Source organism: Heterodontus francisci, chromosome 8 (genome assembly GCF_036365525.1).
Source record: "Heterodontus francisci isolate sHetFra1 chromosome 8, sHetFra1.hap1, whole genome shotgun sequence".
Classification (NCBI taxonomy): domain Eukaryota; kingdom Metazoa; phylum Chordata; class Chondrichthyes; order Heterodontiformes; family Heterodontidae; genus Heterodontus; species Heterodontus francisci.
The window spans coordinates 86,098,179-86,119,162 of NC_090378.1; the positions used below are offsets into that span (position 1 = coordinate 86,098,179).

The 20,984-nt window shown below is 42.7% G+C and overlaps 1 protein-coding gene across 1 annotated transcript in view; it reads left to right on the forward strand.

The window, feature by feature from the left end:
* The window catches only part of LOC137372565 (adhesion G-protein coupled receptor D2), a 329,848-nt gene that overhangs the window by 213,890 nt on the left and 94,974 nt on the right, over nucleotides 1–20,984 (forward strand). Inside the window, exon 25 of the mRNA XM_068036491.1 lies at nucleotides 19,587–19,669. Within this exon, the coding sequence (XP_067892592.1) occupies nucleotides 19,587–19,669 (83 nt within the window). The remainder of the gene's footprint in view (nucleotides 1–19,586; nucleotides 19,670–20,984) is intronic.

The window sequence follows — 20,984 nt, forward strand, 5'->3', positions numbered from 1 at the left end:
AGGGATATCTCCAGCACCTTCACAAACCATTGTCTGGAGTTGTTTCCAGACAATGGGCTGAATTTTACCAGGCCGATGTTGGGAGTTGTGGCGGGGGGCTCCAGAAAATTCTATCGGGAGAGGCCCGCCACAGGCCTCATCGCCGGGAAGGCCCCACACATTTTACCAGCAGTGGCAAGGCCTTGGGGCCGCCCCCTCGCCACACAGTGAGAAAATCTTAATTTAAATATGTTATTAAAGTTTAATAAATGAATAATTGCTTCCCTTGCAATGACGGCTGTCTCATGCCGATTTTCCATTTGGAGATCCGAGGTGTAACACTAGTGGGGAGGGGGCAGGAGTAAAATTTTCAGGGCGGGGGCAGGAGTGGGGAAAACTCTTACTATTGGCTGAGGAGATGGTGGGAAAGGGTTTAAGGGCAAAGGTGATGAAGTTCAAGGGGGAAAGTTCGGGTTGGGAAGAAAATTTTTATTTGGCGGGAGAAGGCCATAAATAAATTGTGTGGTCATTGGGGGGGGGTTGGGAGAGGGGCTCCAATTTTTTATTAAATTTTTTCACCTCACTGTACCATCCATACCTCTTTAAGAATGGTAATGACCCGTGAGGGCTTGAAGCCCTTTAAAAATGGCACCGGCGCCTGTGTGGTGGCGCCGGACGCTGTTGCCAGGGACAGAGCACCCGCCCCCTCTATGTCATTGGGGGCAGTTGATCTGCCCCCTCCATGTTAATGAGCCACCATGTGAAATATCATGGCGCCCCCACGCTGCACGTCTCATGCATGCGCTGTGCCATCTTGGAAGCTCGCCGCCAAGATTGGCAGCAAGCTATAAAAATTCAGCCCAATATATACAAGTCTAAGAATATTCCTTATGCAAAATTTTACTTATAGTTTAAGAACATAAGAACATAAGAAATAGGAGCAGGAGTAGGCCATGCGGCCCTTTGAATCTATTCCACCATTCACTGAGATCATGGCTGATCTTCTACCTCAACTCCACCTTCCCCATATCCCATACTATCCAAAAAATCTATCAATCTCTGTCTTCTGTATAATAAATAACTGAGTATCTACAAGCCTTTGGATTCCAAAGATTCATAACCCTGTGAGTGAAGAAATCTCACCTAATCTCAGTCCTAACTGGCCGACTCTTTCTTCTGAGACTATAACCCCTAGTTCTAGACTCCCCAGCCAGGGGAAATCTCCTCCCAGCATCTACTCTGTCAAACCTAGAGTAGATGCTGGGTGGATTTTTCTTTAGCTCATTATCATGTCCTCTGTTTCATCTGCCCAGGTTTTGTACAAAATGCCTCTGTATGCTAATCTTACTCATTACTTGCCTCCATTTCAAAAATAATTATGCTTCCTTTATCTTCTTCCCAATGCAATTTGATTTAGCTTTGTTAGCCCCTCTTCATAACTCACTGATCTAAAATCTAGAATGATCATTGTTGCCTTCCTCTGATTTCTTTCTTCAGCTTCTTTGTTTTGATCTATCTGGATGCAGTGCTTGATGTGTCGTTTCACCGCTGTAGCCAGTAATACTGGGTTTATATTTTAAATTCCTTACATTGTTTATATTCTGTATATCTACTGATACACCCCAATATTTTGCATTGAAATCTCAGAGTTACAAACATATCAGTGCATTGCATGTTACATTGCACAGTATCTTAGTGTTTGATTCTGTTTGGTTTCATGATGCTTACTGTATCTAAAAGCATGTTATTTTATACAAACAAAATAATTTTTTGCAGTTACAATTATTTATACTTCAGAATTATGGCCATTTCAAATCTACTCACATTATGAAAATGATAAAGGGAACATAATAGTTTTTTAAAAATGATGTAGGGAATTGGACTTCAGGTACACATAACTCTGAGGCCTTGATGTATTTGCTTTTCCTGCTATTGTGGTGTTCTCTGGCGATATTTAGACTCCAATTTAAACTCTGTATGGGAATTGGGGTATGGGAGCCAAATTGGGTGGCAAACTGTAAGCCAGCACCCCTAGGAGCATGAGTTGTGGATAATTTTATCTCTTGGGTCCCACTGGCATGCCTCAACACTAATTCCCACTCAAAACCACTGGTAATGATGTCATTATTGGGGACCAGGAGTCAAAATTTGGGGTGGGGATGGGGGGAGGGTTGGTGGAATCAGGCCATCGCTGGTGACCCAGAGAAAAGGACCTTGGCGAGGTAAGAAAGGAATTGGGGATGGGATTCGAGAACGCCCACAATTTGGTAAGGGGGAGGGAAGCCTGGGGCAGGGGAGGCCATGGGTATTTCTGTGCGGCCAGGAGGAGTACTCCTACTCTTTGTCATTTAATTTAGACCCTACTGTTCCTCTGAGCTGGGTAGTCTTTCATGCCTTATTTCAGGCTAATTAAAATACTGGGGATGCAGGAGGGGAGCATGAACCCCCCTCATCCCCCACCGCTATCTTAACCCCCACATTACAACATTTGTACCAGGGGTCAGGGGAGTGGCAGTGTGGGAAATAAAGTAGCCTCTTTAGTGTTTGATCAGCTCTTAGCAGTTTTTAAATTTACCTTATTTAATGATGTGAATATGAATAGTATTTTACCTCTTAATATTAAATGCCTAGGAAGGTATTATGGAAGAATTACCTCTGTACAGGGATAACTACTCTGCAATATCTATCTAATTGTCCCCTATCTCTTTCTTGTTTAAAAGGATTGGGCTCCTATGTTGTGTAATGTAACACCTGTGGTGGAAAAGACACTAATATAGACCAAATGGGTTGATATGCAAAGAGAGCAGGCAGCACAGAAATGTGGCACATGATTGCCTGAAATATCCATGATATGTGCAGAATACTCAAGCTTGAACATAATGGGCCAGAGTTTGTGGCGGTAGGGATTGACAGTGAACTGTCAGCATTTGCCTTCATTACCCCTCTGAAACTGACCGCAGCTTCAGGATGGTGGGTATGCGCAGATTAGTGCAGAAATCCTGAAGTTGCCGTCTGCCACTCAGGGCCTTGACACAGGCTGCACTGTGGCTGCACCCCCAGAGCCGCAATCATGAAATCCATGAGAATTTTAACTTTTCTGCTCCAACATCGCTGTTGAAACCCTTAAAAAGTTACACTTTATTCAATTAGGTGTAATTGGGTTTTTAACAGTGATGTGATTAATAAAATTGGACGAACAATGCAGCTGGCCATGAAAAAGTAATTTTATAATTGTGGAGCGCTGTTAAATGATTAATTAGTAGATTTTTTAAGCTAAGTTTTTAAAAATAATTTTTTCAAAAAAGTTTCTTCCGTATGTTTTAGCTTCAACCTTCACTCCATGTATATGTCCCAATCTTTAATTTGCTCTGTGTAAAAAAAAAAATGTAAAGTTATTTTATTTTAGTGCTTAGCTTCCTGTTTGGGGGGGCGGGGGGACTGTGGAAATCCTTTAATGTGATTGGCTGCTTGGACAGCCTGATGACATCACTGCTGCCCCGTGGTGTGACTGCCGAGTAAAGAATGCTGTAATCAGTTACGGTACCACTGCACGGCGAGAGAGGTGGAATTTGCCAGATCTCACAGTGAGACTTAATTTGTGGTTGGTGGCAAGTGCCCTTGCTTTGCTGCTGCCTGCAAAATCCAGCCCAATATGTATCAAAATTACCAAGGTAAGCCCCCAGCGATTTAACATCCGCAGCACTTAAAGCAGCCAGAAGTACTGCACAAAGAACAGCTAGGCGCTGCGCAAACGACTACTGGCAACACCTATGCAGTCATATTCAGCTGGCCTCAGACACCGGAAACATCAGAGGAATGTATGATGGCATGAAGAGAGCTCTTGGGCCAACCATCAAGAAGATCACCCCCCTCAAATCTAAATCGGGGGACATAATCACTGACCAACGCAAACAGATGGACCGCTGGGTTGAGCACTACCTAGAACTGTACTCCAGGGAGAATGCTGTCACTGAGACTGCCCTCAATGCAGCCCAGCCTCTACCAGTCATGGATGAGCTGGACATACAGCCAACCAAATCGGAACTCAGTGATGCCATTGATTCCCTAGCCAGCGGAAAAGCCCCTGGGAAGGACAGCATTACCCCTGAAATAATCAAGAGTGCCAAGCCTGCTATACTCTCAGCACTACATGAACTGCTATGCCTGTGCTGGGACGAGGGAGCAGTACCCCAGGACATGCGCGATGCCAACATCATCACCCTCTATAAAAACAAAGGTGACCGCGGTGACTGCAACAACTACCGTGGAATCTCCCTGCTCAGCATAGTGGGGAAAGTCTTTGCTCGAGTCGCTCTGAACAGGCTCCAGAAGCTGGCCGAGCGCGTCTACCCTGAGGCACAGTGTGGCTTTCGTGCAGAGAGATCGACTATTGACATGCTGTTCTCCCTTCGTCAGATACAGGAGAAATGCCGTGAACAACAGATGCCCCTCTACATTGCTTTCATTGATCTCACCAAAGCCTTTGACCTCGTCAGCAGACGTGGTCTCTTCAGACTACTAGAAAAGATCGGATGTCCACCAAAGCTACTAAGTATCATCACCTCATTCCATGACAATATGAAAGGCACAATTCAACATGGTGGCTCCTCATCAGAGCCCTTTCCTATCCTGAGTGGTGTGAAACAGGGCTGTGTTCTCGCACCCACACTTTTTGGGATTTTCTTCTCCCTGCTGCTTTCACATGCGTTCAAATCCTCTGAAGAAGGAATTTTCCTCCACACAAGATCAGGGGGCAGGTTGTTCAACCTTGCCCGTCTAAGAGCGAAGTCCAAAGTACAGAAAGTCCTCATCAGAGAACTCCTCTTTGCTGACGATGCTGCTTTAACATCTCACACTGAAGAATGCCTGCAGAGTCTCATCGACAGGTTTGCGTCTGCCTGCAATGAATTTGGCCTAACCATCAGCCTCAAGAAAACGAACATCATGGGGCAGGATGTCAGAAATGCTCCATCCATCAATATTGGCGACCACGCTCTGGAAGTGGTTCAAGAGTTCACCTACCTAGGCTCAACTATCACCAGTAACCTGTCTCTAGATGCAGAAATCAACAAGCGCATGGGTAAGGCTTCCACTGCTATGTTCAGACTGGCCAAGAGAGTGTGGGAAAATGGCGCACTGACACGGAACACAAAAGTCCGAGTGTATCAGGCCTGTGTCCTCAGTACCTTGCTCTACGGCAGCGAGGCCTGGACAACGTATGCCAGCCAAGAGCGACGTCTCAATTCATTCCATCTTCGCTGCCTTCGGAGAATACTTGGCATCAGGTGGCAGGACTATATCTCCAACACAGAAGTCCTTGAAGCGGCCAACATCCCCAGCTTATACACACTACTGAGTCAGCGGCGCTTGAGATGGCTTGGCCATGTGAGCCGCATGGAAGATGGCAGGATCCCCAAAGACACATTGTACAGCGAGCTCGCCACTGGTATCAGACCCACCGGCCGTCCATGTCTCCGTTATAAAGACGTCTGCAAACGCGACATGAAATCGTGTGACATTGATCACAAGTCGTGGGAGTCAGTTGCCAGCATTCGCCAGAGCTGGCGGGCAGCCATAAAGACAGGGCTAAATTGTGGCGAGTCGAAGAGACTTAGTAGTTGGCAGGAAAAAAGACAGAGGCGCAAGGGGAGAGCCAACTGTGCAACAGCCCCAACAAACAAATTTCTCTGCAGCACCTGTGGAAGAGCCTGTCACTCCAGAATTGGCCTTTATAGCCACTCCAGGCGCTGCTTCACAAACCACTGACCACCTCCAGGCGCGTATCCATTGTCTCTCGAGATAAGGAGGCCCAAAAGAAGACAGAATCCTGCAAATGTGCCTGTCCTTATAACATTACACCAACGTGCAAGATTATTGGAAGTGGCACTCTTTATTGGATAAACCTTCAAACAAATCCATTTACAGCACAGATGTCTGACATTAACAGCTGCTGAGATGTGCCACTGTCAGTTAGTCTGGGTGCTGAAGACTCAATATTAGGATGAACATATTTTCAAACTGACCTTTTTTCCTTATTTCTGTATTTTTATTTCATTTGGGAATGCTATTTTGGAGCAATACAGAACTGAAGTCCCACAAAAGTAATATTGCAACATTCAAACTTATAGAGCTATGCAGTTTTGAATGATCCTACCTGGGGGAAAAGAGACACTGTTTTCTGCACCTTCTGGATCAGTGGGAATTATCATTGTTATATATTCCTCCCATCAAATACCTGTTGTTGAGGTAATACAATTTTGACATGTTTTATGAATCTACTTGGCATAAACAATTTATGCCATCGCTTTTCAATGGCCAAGTTCACTTTTGGCATAAAAATCATATGTCCAGCTGGTCGTCAAACTATAGGCCTGATTCTATTTGCCATAGAGTTTCTTGGGAAGATCAAAGATCATTATGCTTATAGCTATTAAAATGTATGATGATATGGAAGGCAATTATCTGAGACTTTACTCATTTCATCAGTTTATATGTGAGTTTAATCAATTCCCCTAAGAAACCAATTCTGAGACTGCAGTGCGCAGCATAAAGATGCCTCAACAGTGCAGCTACATGTTAAATGTGTTTTGAATTATATCAGTGGTGGGGAAAATTGCATAATGAGGAGACAGCACAGCTAGAGGGGCCCTGTGGTATTCTGACACAGATGTACTACTATCAGAGGCTATGGGGAGAAAACACAGTATTTACAAAAATAAAATGTGAAACTCATTTCCTATCCTTATTTTTGGTTCTCTCTGCATAATGTACTGTTTCCCAGCTAATCTGATCTGCTCAGACCATTTTACATGATCACTCTTGAGGTGGCCATGAGGTGCAGAAGTGTGGTGAGTGATCACTTCCTTCTCTGGAAACAGCCAGGCCTCAGCTCTGTGCTTCTCCCAAAAATGCAGCCAGGTTCAGGAGCTTGGTACACATAGAAACTCAGGCACTTTTGATATTAGACAGTGGCAAAGTTGTTTGCTGTGTCTATTACTTACATGGATAGGAAGTCCCAAGTGCAATCTCGTGATTAATTAAATGCAAGTTATTGCACATTGCTTTGAAAGAGATAAAAGGCCTTACATTTATATAGCGTCTTTCATGACCTAAGGGCCAGTGAAGTACTTTTGATGTGTAGTCACTGTTGTAATGTAAGAAATGCAGCTGTCAATTTGTGCACAGGAAGCTCCCACAAACAGCAGTGTGATAACCAGATAATTTTTTTTTCGTGAATTTGATTGAGGGGTAAATATTGGCTACGACACCTGGGATAATTCCCTTGCTGTTCTTCAGAACACTGCCATGGGATCTTTTATGTCCACCTGAGATAGCAGACAGATCCTTGGTTTTATGTCCCATCCGAACGATGGCACCTCTGACAGTGCAGCACTCCCTCAGTACTGCACTGGAGTATCGGATAGATTTTTAGGAAATGTGGTGTTTGAGCACTTAGTGAAAATATGTAGTTAAAATGAGGGTGTTATCAAAATGGCTAATCAAATACTGGGATGAATTTCATAACATTATACAACACAGAAAGAGGCCATTTATCCCATCATATGTGTGCTGGCTCTTTGAAAGAGCTATCTAATTTGTCCCACTCCCCCCTTTCCCTATAGCCCTGCAATTTCTTTTCTTTTCAAGTATACAATCAATTCCCTTTTAAAGGATACCATTGAATCTGGTCCCACTGTCTTTCAGGCACTGAATCCAGATCATAATAACTTGATGCTTAACAAAACATTCTACTCATCTCCCCTCTGGTTCTTTTGGCAATTGTCTTATTTCTGTGTCCTCTAGTTACTGACCCTTCTGTCAATGGAAACAGTTTCTCTTTATTTACTCTGTTAAAACATTTCATTATTTTGAACACATCTATTAAGTCTCCCCTTACCCATCTCTGCTCTAAGAAGAGCAATCCCTCTAGTCTAGTCTTGCCTGTTCCAGAGCATTTGGCTACACCTCAGGATCTATTCTAACCCTTTGTAATACACTGGATATTGTGGGGTACGTTTTCCTTTGTGAATAATGTATAAATTGGTGAAACCTGGCAACTTTTTCACTAATATTCGAGAACAGAGAATTTGTGTTAGTATGTGCACTTTTGAGTGACCATCTTAAAAATTACATCTCTGGCATTACAACAGTGACTGCACTTCAAAAGTACTTCATTGGCTGTGAAGTACTCTGGGAGGTTCCTGGGATCTGAAAAGGTTCTATATTAATGCAAGTTATCTCCTTTCTTTATTGGAGAGGATTCAGAGAAAATGGCCAGGATGATCCCGGGACTTAAAGCTATAACTCATGAGGAGAAGTCCTAGAATTTATTTCCATCAGCAAAAATAAATTGAGTGAAGACATGATCCAGGTCTCTTAAAATAAATTGAGGAATGTCGATGTAATGAAGAGATTATTTATTTAAGCCATGTTTGTATAAACAGAGGACACAATAAGCAAAACATTGATCAGCTTCAACTGAAACCAAAGACTGGAAAATATTTCCTTCCTCAATAATATTGAGCTAATTCCTAAAACAAAAAATAAGGTTACTTTTATGTCAATCAATTCTTTTAAAGGAAATTATTGAAGACCTGATTCAGAATGAGATTGAAAATTATAAGGATATGAATAGACACAGATGATTAAACAGAGTTCCACGGCATCATGGAAAGTCTGTCAGGTACAACCAGTCCAAGAAAAACCTTCATTTATACAGCACCTTATCACATCACTCAGACATCTCAAGGTTAAGTTACATAATTCTTGTTTTATAGGCAAATATGGCAGCCATTTTGTACACAGCAAGATCCTGAGTAAATGATCAAATCCTCTTTTTAGTGGTATTGGATGAAGGAGGAATGTCATTCAGGGAACTGGAAGAACACCTTGCTGTTCTTCATATAGTAGCATGGGATCTTTTATGTCCATCTGAACCACCAGAACAGACAGGGTCTTGGTTTTAATGTCGTCTATCTGATCGACTGACAATTAGAACTGAATAATGTAGATTATGTTAGATCGTATCCTGAAGACTTTGCTTGATTATCCTGAGAAGGCAGTGAAACTAGCAAATAGTTACATACAGATTCATCATTTGAAGGTCTAAAAAGAAGTAAATTGAAGGGAGGCAGTTTACACATGGTCTCTTAATAGAACTTGGCTTAATGGCCATTTCTTACTGCATTTTTTTTCACGTTTTGCTTCACATTGCAAGTATATATGTTTCAAAACCATGCTTGTAAATGTATAATAAATGGGTGACTTCTTTTCAGAAGATATACTGAGTTGAATGCATTTGATAAATGAGTATATGATAGTTAAAAAAATTACAGTAGCACGACACTGGTTGCTGATTCCGTGAGAATACGCCCTGGGTGAAGTTTAATTTAGAAGAATCTCCAGGAATGACATGCACCACAAAAAAACAATACAGTTTAAATTTAAAAAAATTTTGACCTCAGATTTGGTTTCCTAAGGGGACTGTTAAATTTAAGCCTAAGCGAGCTTTAAACTTCCCCTCTTTGTCAACCATTTAACAGCTGGTGCTCTCTGATTCTGGCATTAATTGCAGCTCAGTTACAGTAAATAAAGTGTGTCATGACCACTATGCATTCAGATTTGCCACATTCACTCCATTTCCAGTATGTGTCGCATTCTTCTTATAATGGCATTTACCGCACGTGTTTATGTCCCAACATAAAAATTAACCTGGAATGGCACCGTAATTTCTAGCACAGAAATATGTGTCAATTCTACAGAAAGAAAAATGAAAGCCAATGGATTTTAGATCTGGTAAACATTTCCAGAATCTTCAGGATAATGCACAAACGTTTTGACATAAAACCGTTTGCCAGTTAACTAATATTTTGTGATGCGGTGTGCAGTTTGCTAGTTTTATTTGGAATTTTAAAGATATGATTATATTATGTCCCAAAGTGATATTTATTATGTATACATATTTAAAATAATCTAATAAAGTTGTGGAATCAGGATCATTTAATCTCAGGGTACACTGAATAAACCAGGTGAAAATGCCAGGCCTTCTGAGGTAATGTTAATTTGATATAAGTCGAAGCTTGCAGGATTTGACTAATTTCCGTATGACGTGCCTTTATAATATGCTTGATGGTTTAACCATTTTTCAGACTGAAAATTTAAATATTTGGTTCCAAGTGGCCAAAAAAAATTTAATTACAGATATACATAATTTTCATACATCTCTGTTTAAAAACATCAGGAAAGTGAGTCTTGAATCAAAATATGTGGAGAATGTGATATTTAATGTTTTGTTTACAGATGAAGCACTTAAAAGTATAGCCTATTCATGACTTTCACTGCAGGCAAAACCAAAATTAGTCAGAGTTATCGGTGCTGCTTCCTTTGCTTCAAATCTAAAATGCTGTAATTTATACACTTTTACCACAAATTAGGACAATTCAAAAGACTTGTAGACTTGTTCAAAACTGAGGAGGTTGTTTGTTTTATTGTAGTCTTAGTTAATAATTAAACTCATACTTTAGGTTTCAAATATGTGCTTTTTGTGATTATCTCATTATACCTGGTGTCTCACACACTCTTTGTTTTGAAATTCTTTTCATTTGACTCCTGTGACATTATGTCATTCTAGCTCTGGAAAATAATTCCAGCAGTACAGGTAGATGAATCTGACATAGTTGAGAACTAACAGCATGTCAGACACTTTTTTTTCCTATGGAAGGCTATAGATCAGGGAAGGGAATATGCCAGAGTTGGGTGGGTGACAGGGGAATAACATCCCTTTCTCCTCCATCGACAGGGGTAATAACTCCTGGCTCTCTGGGGAGAAATTGAAAAAGCAATAGCCATGAGCTGTGAAGCAATGCCTGTAGGAGAATTGAAAGTTAATGCTCTTCTTTATTTTTCGTCAGGAGTTGCATCTCAGTGCTTGTTTCTAAACTGTGCCTGCTTTGAAATCCTTTCATGTTCCATGTTCCACTTTTTGAAGAAGGTGAGTCCAAAACGAGCCTGGGGTGCGTTGGAAAAATGGACCCCACCAGGTTTTCTCAGTCTAAAAGGACAAGGCTCTGTCACATCAGTCAGGACGAGGGGGTCAGGGCAGAGCCTGTTGATGAGTGAGGAAAAAAGAAGTGAATTCATTCTGCTTCAGGCACTTTGTCAAGTGCCAGTAGCTTACTGTTGAAAACTAGTCACCCATCACTGTGTTACTGCCATGGGGGTCAATTCCTATGTATAAATCATGGACCTGCATAGGTTTTGAAACTTATTGCAGTTACCAAGGAAATGAAAATAAGGAAAATGCTTCTGCCTTGATTGGAAGGACTCAAAATTCCCACATGTTGCTGCTTAATAAAATGTATGATTGTATTGATTCATAGAATCAAGTCATTAAAATGTGCAGTTTTGTTTATTGGAATGAAGCAATTAAATGGTTCACTTATGCCAGAAATAACCTTTTCTGATGAAAAACTATTGATTTTTTGCCACAGCTTTATAAGTGACAATGTTTTTGATTACTACTGACAAACCTCCTTAGAGTGTTAATTAAAAATGTACCAGATGAGCAGGTGCAGGAGATCATTAAGGAATGTGAGTACTACAGACCCACAATACATTTTTTTTTAACTTTACATAATGAATAGGGCACCAGAGAAAATAACAACTTCATCAGCAAAATTATCATCTTCACAATTTAAATATCATTAATTCCTTTACCTGTAGTAACAAAGCAACTTGCTTTTAAATTATCATTTAATTTACGTTATATGTATTTACTTAGTGTCATATAGATTTAGATGTGTTCCTGAAAATCTTTCTTTACTGTAAATATGTAATGACATGATTCAGAGTGTTTCCTTTTCCTTGGTTAATGATCTGCCATGGTTTGATAGGAGGTTTAAAGATTATTACATGAACAATTACAATAAGTGCTATTGAGGCGTGAGCTATAATTTAAAAATTACAAAAATTATATAGTTTTTCTTCTCATATCCCTGTGCTTCCTGGTAAAATTTAGAAACTAATTTATTTTATGCCAGGGAAATGTAAGCCTCCTAAGTATAGCACTGAATAAACAGTTCTGTTAATATTGTGCCACATATCACAGGCTGTAAGATTTTCCAAAATTTAGTATAGCCAGATTTAACAATGTGATATTTATTATGCTCATGGTCTGTAAAACTTTATATGTTGAAAAACATTATATGCAAAGTATTATCTTTAATTGCATAAATATTACAGTGCGTGCAAGACACAGACACACAGGGCTAAATTTTAATCGCTTTCAACTCAGCGGCCTTCCAACACGGAAGTGTTGCTGAGGAGTCCCCGTGATAGTACGCGCGGGGGTGGAGCGGCCACCCCTGATGATGTAGAGGGGTGGCTGACACATCCCTGGCAATGGCGTCCGGCGCCACTATGCAGGCACCGGCGCCATTTTTAAAGGGCTTTTAGCCCTTAGAATTAATTTTAATTTTTCAAGGTATAGCATTCCTAAATTTATATTAACAAATAATAAAGATGTGAATGGCCCTTCCCCAACCCCCCCAATAATCATTTCAATGCTCAAAATGACCAACACTTGCCTTTTTCCCTACCCTAACATCCCCCGCAACCTTCTAACTTTTGCCCTTTAGCCCCTTCCCACCATCCCCACATACAATAAAAATTGATTTCCCTGCTCCCCCACCACTCCCGCCCTGAAAATTTTGTTCCTCCCCCCTCCCTACCAGGTTCTCACCTCAGAACAGTTCTGAAGGCGTGCGAAGGCCGAACAGCGGCCGTAAAATCAGTGTGGGACGACCGCCACCTGCAGGTACGTTTATTTGCATCTCATTTAGTGTAATTTGAAGGGCGCGCCGCCAGGCGGTGAGGGTGGGGGCCACACCAAGGTCCCCCTGCCGTCAGTAATATGCAACGGGCCCTTCTCGATGTCACTGGTCAAGGCTGTCCTCTCCCAGCAGAATTTTATTGGCCTCTGTGCTGTGACCCACAGCGTCGAGGGACCGGTAAAATTCAGCCCACAGGGATACAGAGGCGGTACTAGAGGCGGGTATTCTGCTGCGCCAGTCTCCACCATTGGTCCCACCTCTGGACTATTTTGAGGGAGGCTGCATCGGGGGTGGGCGGTGCCATTGGCAGGTAGCCAATTAGGACAATTAAATTGAGGGCACTGATCAGAAACCATCTGAAATTTTCCAGATGCCATGCTCCCCTCCACAATGGTGGTCTGGTAGCTATGGCCATGTCTTATTTTTAAATTTTGAAAATTCTTCAGGGGGGGGGGCCTCCATTGTTTTGTGATCGTCTTAAGATCTTACTATGCTAATGAGCTAAGCACCAAGATGTATTCATGTGCCTGCAAGCCAGACTCACTCTGTAACTGTAACACCTAGCGGAAGGTTCTGTAAATAGTTTGCTCTGTACTGTACATAATAGTTTAGCTGTTAATAAACCTGTTAGAGATCTTCAGCAACCTCGATTCCATGCATCTGATTTATGTGGCACAAGACAACATAAAGAACTCATTACATCCATCTTGAGGCACCCTCCTGTTCTCTAAACTACATCGGCAGCACCCACCTCTGACGGTGGGGCTGCTGATCTACCAGTGCTGGATGGCCTCCTATTGGCCCTCCAACCTTGGGAGCCCACTAACCATCCTTAGTTGTTTGGGGGCTCCTGGAGGAACCTTGCCTGTGGTCCAAAGGGTCCCTCATCTTCCATCGCATGGTCAGATGGCTCCTCCACATCATCATCATCGGAGGTCCTCATTGTTCAATGCCTGCCCCCTCTGGAGTACAAGGTTGTGCAACAGCCGATCACCATGATGTGCGAGACGATTGCTGGAGCATTTAAGGCCTCCACAGGATTGGTCTAGATGCCTGAATTGCATTTTCAGAAGGCCAATGGCCTGCTCGATGGTTGCTCTGGTTGACCTGTGGCAGGTGTCATATCTCTCCTCTGCATCTGTGTATGGGTTTCTCACAGGCATGAGTAGCATGAATACCCTCTTCAGTGGATAGCCCTTATCTCCAAGTATCCATCCCTGAAGGCGTGCAAGGCCGGAAAAGCTGTGGTACCTGGAACCACCAAAAGATGTCCGTATCATGGTTGCTTCCCGGAAACTGTGCACACATCTACAGGAAACGTTTTCAGTGATTGCAGACCAGTTGGATGTTGATGGAATGGAAGTCCTTCCTGTTGATGAAGGCTTCTGGCTGGTTCATGAGAGCCTTGCTGGCCACATTAATGTAGTTGATGACACCCTGCATCATGGGGAATCCAATGATGGTCCCAAACACAATGGACTTCTCCACCTGACTGTCCGGATTGTTGTGGTGGCGCACATAGTAGCCGGTAATCCTGAACATGGCATTTGTCATCTCCTTGATGAACCGATGGATTGCACTTCTCCAGTGGCTCATTGGAAAGAGCTGCAGGTGTAGAAGTTGAGAGCTATGGTGATCTTCAGCACCACTGCCATTGGGTGCTCACCAAACACCCGCCCCCCTCTCCCCCCCACCAAATGGATCTCAGCTCATCCTGTAGCATGGCACAGAGATCAGTGATGGCCTCCCTTGAGAGCTGCAGTCTTCCATGACACTGCCACTCAGACATCTGGAGATCGTTCAGCCTCAGACGGTAGACTTTTGGGGATAGCCTCTTCTGCGCAAAGGAGGCTGTTTGGCATGCCCACCCTGAGGCTGGCCCTCTTGCTGGTCTTGTGCCCTTGCCAGTCCAATTCATGGCCTCCATCCCTCTGAGTTGCTTCTCCTCCTCAACAGGGGCCCTGAGATCTGGATGGATGAGGCGCATGGCAGATGGCCTCTGTTATTCCTAGGCATTCTATACGGCTGGCACGCCTGTCCCTGAATCCTCTCCTCGGTCCAAGTGCCACTGCCCCATGTGACCCTGCCAACACGTCCCCATATCCCTGATACCTTTTTCCTCTTCTGCTGATGTCTGGCAGTGCCCTCTGTGCACCATATGCTGATTCTTCTGATGGCTTCCTGAGATAGCCAGCACCTAGCCCCCACTACCTTACTGTCTCGTTTAACCAGACGGGGTTCTGAAGCCTCATGGTCTCCGTGTGCCATTGGTAAAATGCTGTGCTGTAAAATTGCTGTTAATTGGCCTCTAATGCCATTTTGTTCAGATCAGCTTTGATTTGGCCTGATACAAACAGCCTGAATGCATATCCCTGTTGTTTGTTCTATCCCCAGTAATATTGAATGCATGGATTGGGCAGTAACTTGACACGATGGAGAAGTGACTTATAAACATCAAAGTAGATCAAATTAATTTTGGACCAATGGACTTGAATTAAATTTGATTTTTGTTGTATAGGTTTTTTAACCCATCATTTAAATGTTTAACTGGCTCTTTAGCCTGAATTTCTATCACTGACATGGTTTTGGGTTGATTTCAACATTTCTGGGCTGTACATTATTGATAAAGGAATGCAAGGCCTCGTTTTGGTGGTTGCTTGCCGTCAACACACGATTTCTACTTACAAACCTTGATGGGTTAAACATATCATTAAATTAGTACCAGATTTATTATGCAGGAGTGAATCTGAAACAAAATTGAGAATGTAACCTTACCTAATTGTGCCATCTGGAATCTTACAGGGACAGAAATTATAGCTATTTGGAAATTGGCTTCATGCCAGTGTGATCACAGAGGTGCTGTAGTAGGAACACTTTTGAGGACTCAATTCAGGATCCCTCTCCCCGTCTTTTTCATGCTGTGCAGTAAACCATCACATAATCTCTGTTTTCCCTCCCCCCCCCCCCCACCACTCAGCAGTAGGGATGCCAACTCTGGTTGGATCATATTCCTGGACCAGATTTAAACATCACATGGTCTCCCACCTCCAACTGCTCTACCTTTTTTTTTCCATCTTCAATAATATTATAACAAATAAGCAAAAGTGTTCAAAGAACTTTTTTTTAAAAACACCTTTCTTTTAAAGGCCTCTGATTTTTCTCCCATGTTGCTCGTAACAGTAGCCAGGAGATTAATCTTTCATTCCTGGACACTCCAGGACAACCCTGGAGGGTTGGCAACCCTACCCAGTATTACTAGAATGTAGTACAGATGGTGAGAGTCGAATTGTAGCAGCAAGCCCCGTAACTCTCCTGTGACAGCAGGGAAATGGGGACTGCGTCAATTGATTTTCTTATTTTCATACCCAGAGTGAACCACAACACTTCCAGTCTGAGTATGAAATAAGCAGAGCTCGCAAGTCTACTGAAGCTGGTGAAGAATTATTGACCGAAAGGGTACAATACCAAATTGTTAATAATAAGGATCCTCTTGTTTAAATCTGGAGGGCACACAGCTGTATTAAGAAGCCTTATCTGTAGCAATGTGTTTGTACAGTTACCAGCAAATGCTTCCCTTCCGCAGGTAATGCTATAAAGTCTTTCTTGTCAGACCTCTGTGCTGCAGAGACAGAAGAACATCAAACAACAATTGTGCAACTTCTTTCAAGTGGCTCGTTTGTTCCATGGGTTTCTTGTCAAACATGCACAACTCTGATTCTCACAGGACTAACCTTTCTCTTTATTCTGTACTACATATTGAAAAATCATTCCTGTCAGCTGACACTCTCCCAGCTGCTTGCAGGAACTTTGGCATAGTTTTCATAACCTATAAAGCACTAAAGCAGAACACCGCTCCGATAAAGTGCCTGAGGAATTTGGAGGGCTGCCACAGAGGATACAGACAACTGTGTTGCAATCTGACAGATTTTCACAAAACGCTGAAAACCTAAGCACGCAGTCCCAGGAGCAGGCTGCGGCAGTTTACTTGAACTAAACATATATCAACTGTCACACGGCGACAGTCCGTGTTGACCAAACACAATGGAACATCCAGATGGCTTAAACAAAGTGCACAAGATGTGAACTGCTATTTCCAGCTGTTTACATCAACTTCCAGCATTATGACTAGTTTATTTTGTGCTACAAATAAATGGTTTAAGGATGCCAAGTATGCAGGTTCCAGGTACTGCTGCCTTCACAGTTCTCAACTTCCCAACATTTAAATGCTGCAAATAGAATAACGTGAATTCCCGGTATTAACTCAGAGGTATTATGAACTCATTCTGTCCCTCAAGTTGGAGAATTGAATAGTCAGTGTGCACGTGTTTCTTGAAAATATTTTTTCTCATCAAAATCAAAGCATTAATTATCTTACAACCCAAGCCAATTGGGTAGATTATATTTCAGAAGAAGGCAAATGCCATTTTTGTAACAAAATTGTATTGTTGAATTATTAATTGAGATTCCTATTAGCATTCCACAGATATTATCCTGTCAAAAATAATATGCTACAAAATAGTTCATTTTTTGTCACTTTTTTTTAATATAAATTAGATTTTTTTCGCCACAACTTCCCCTTTTGCCTTGGGTTTTGCTGATAGGTGCCTGGAAATTGCTGTTCAAGACCAAAAACTGTTAGCTGTTGCACACGTGGTGGTGGGGTAAGGTGGGTGGGATGTTAGATTCCCTGTTTGTCCATTCAGCAATTTATCAAACTTAGTGGTGTCGCAAGGATGTCTCTACATTCATGCTGTAATTTGGGATTTGTATTTTGTACAGAAGGATGCCATAAGAAGGGTTTTTTGGTGGTATTGGGAAGACCAAAACCATCGTCTTCAGCCCCTGCTACAAATTCCGTTCCTAACCACCATCTTTATCCCTCTTACTGGCAACTGTCTGAGGTTGAACCAGACTGCTCACAACCTGAGTGCCATATTTCACCCTGAGATGAGTTTCCAACCACATATCTGCATCATCACTAAGACTACGTACTTCCACCTCTGTAACATCACCTGACCTCCCCCCCCCCCCCCCCACACCCCCCCAAACTGCGCTCACCTTGTGCTGAGCCCCTCATCCATGCTTTTATTACCTCTAGACATGACTATTCCAATGCACTCCTTGCCAGCCTCCCAAATTCCAGCCTTTGTAAACTTGAGGTAATCCAAAACTCTGCTGCCCATCTCCTTACTCTCACCAAGTCCTGTTCACTCAGAGGCCCTATGCTTACTGACCTGCACTGGCTCCCAGTTAAGCAACAACCTCTATTTTAAAATTCTAATCCTTGTTTTCAAAACCCTCCGTTGCCTTACCCCTCCCTAGCTCTGTCATCTTGTCCAGCCCCAAAACCCTCTAAGATATCTACACTCATCCAATGCTGGTCTCTTCATCGTCCCCAATTTTAATTACTCCACCCTTTGTGACCGTGCCTTCAGTTGTCAAAGCCCTAAGCTCTGGAATTCTCTCCCTAAACCTCTCAGCCTGTCTACCTCTCTTTCATTCTTTAAACCTATCTTTCTTCCTTAAAATCTACCTCTTTGACCAAGATTTGGGTCATCTGCCCTAATATTTCCTGATGTGGATCGGTGTCAAATTTTACTTTCTAACACACCTGTGAAGCACTTAAGGACTTTCTATTACATTAGAGACACTATATAAATACAAGATGATGTTGTATGAAAATAGCTTCTCATGGTTTTTGATATTGAGGTAATATACTTGACATTTTCTGAAATAATTTCTCAATTGAATTCTGTATCAAAATCTAACCTGAACACTCATCCTTAGAATGAATCTTCAGTTGCAATTGTTCCATTGTTCATTTTTTGAAATATGTACATCAATATTACATAGTAAAACAATATAGACAAACTCAATATTATTACAGATGATGGTGGATGAATTATGAAGAGAATGCAGTTCCTTCGATTTGGATCTTGTAGGTGCACATGTTCACTCCAAATCCACCTAGTCGTTCATAAGTCTGTAGACTTTCCATATAGACCATTTGATCCCCCATTTGGGCTGAATCAATGCAAGCTGAGGTAGAATGACATTCGGGACGTTACATGCTCCTGGACTGGTAATGGAAGGATCAGCCAACATTTGTTCTTCTGATTACTATCCACTGGTGGAAAGTGATCATGTGTGATCATAAGAGTGAAGATGAGATAGAACTTGGGACTGTGCTTCCCATATTTGCAAATAAACTCACTGTTTAGGATCTCTCGTGATGAATAGCTGTTAAGGGGAGGTACCAGAAGCTGACTGTCAACTCTGGAATGGTACCTTATCATGAACCCATATTATTTAAAGAGAGGGGAGAAAATTGCAAAATTAAATTTTAAAATGCACCCCTCACTGTGGATTAGTTCATGTCGAATGTAAACACAGCACATCATGAGGTAATGGGCAACAGAGAGCTGTTGAAGAAGTCAATCCAGAGTTGACTGCTTAATTTGTGCATTATTTCATCTCTCATTCAAAATGATGGCCTTAATTGTGTCTGATCATGTAACACATAGAGTGAAGCTGGGATATAACTTGGCTATGAGGCCTCCCATATTTGAATAGACTCTCTAAAGTAACATGATGAATGGTTATGGGGAGGTACCGGAAGGTGACTGACATCGCTTGAACTGCTCATCAGTGTGAACCTATATTTTCAAATTACCTTTAACAAATAGTATGACGAACATTTTGCTGCAGTCCTGGATTGTTAAGTAAAATTGCAGTAACTTTTTGCTCTGGCTAATTTTTCTTCTCCTCCTTCTTCAGGACAGCTGTCAACCCCCAGTCTGCCACGAGGACCTGATGAGGAGCTGTCGTGCTGTTCTCAGAGCCCAGTGACCTCCACGAAGGTACAATCAGAGCACTTAACTCACTGAGCAAGCTACACTTCCTTTCGCTTACTAAACTTGTAAAATCACAGCCTTGTTTTATGTTAGTAGTCGAGTTCATTCTGATATCGTCTATATTGGATAAACATGTCAAGAATATGGGCTAATTTTTGCTGTGCTGTGTGTATGTTTTTTAAAAAATTGTTTCTCTTATACTTCATCTGCAGTATGTGTATATAGCACAAATGAGTCCATAAACACACATACATGTAAATATGTACATGTACAGACATATTATACAGTATATATACACAAACATCTATAATACAGTTTCTGTCTGTCCGCATTTTCTGATTGGTTGGTGGCTTGATTTAGTGGGTGGAGTCTGCCGCACATGCCATGGTTACTGGCCCCTGGCTGTCACTGCTCTCCTGCCTCGGTTACTGGGCTGACAGCCTAAGAGGAAAGTTGAAGGAGTGAACCTCGGAGGCATATAAGGTATAAGATGGCATAGGTAAGGGGAGCCCAGAATGCTGCTCTAATGTTAGTTAGGTAGAGGATGAGGATGCAAATTTGGCCTTGGTTACTGGGCTCCGCATCTCCCCAACCAGCCCCCGGCTCTCACTGCTCCCCGGCCCTGGTTACTAGCCCCCGACCACTCCCCACTCCCCAATCCCCCTTACTGGTCCCTGGCCTCCCTTACCGGCCCCCGCTGCTCCCTGGCCTCACTTACTGGGCTCTGCCCCTGGCTCTCACCATTTCCTGGCCTGGGCTTTGGACAATGATGTGGGGGGTGGGAGAGTGGTGGTGGAAACAGCATGGGACAGGAACGACGTGGATGGGGAGGAAATGTCATAGGAGGTGGGGAGCGCAGGATGGCATGGGACAGAGAGGAGTGACATGGGGGAAGGATGGGGGGAGAGGGCGTGGAGGGGCGAGACAGCATGGGGGGAGGGAGGGATGGAAGGGGGATGGCATGTGAGGGAGGGGGATGACTTGGGAGTGGGGCTGGAATTTCCTGGGAGGTGTGGAATGGGGGATGGGAATCGGATGACATGGGAGAGATATGATGGAGGATGGGGATGACATAGGAAGAAGGGGTGGGATGGGAATGATGGGGATGGCATGGGAAGGAATCGAATGGGTATGGCATGAGAGGGATGGGATAAGAGGATGAAATGGCGTGGGATGGGTATTTAAAGAAGTATGTTGCAATAAAGATACTAATTTCACTACAAATGTTGCGGGTTTCTGCTGGTGTATATATGACAAAGACACATACATACACACATACATGGATTGGGGCAGGAAATTGACATAAATGCCAGGATGTGCC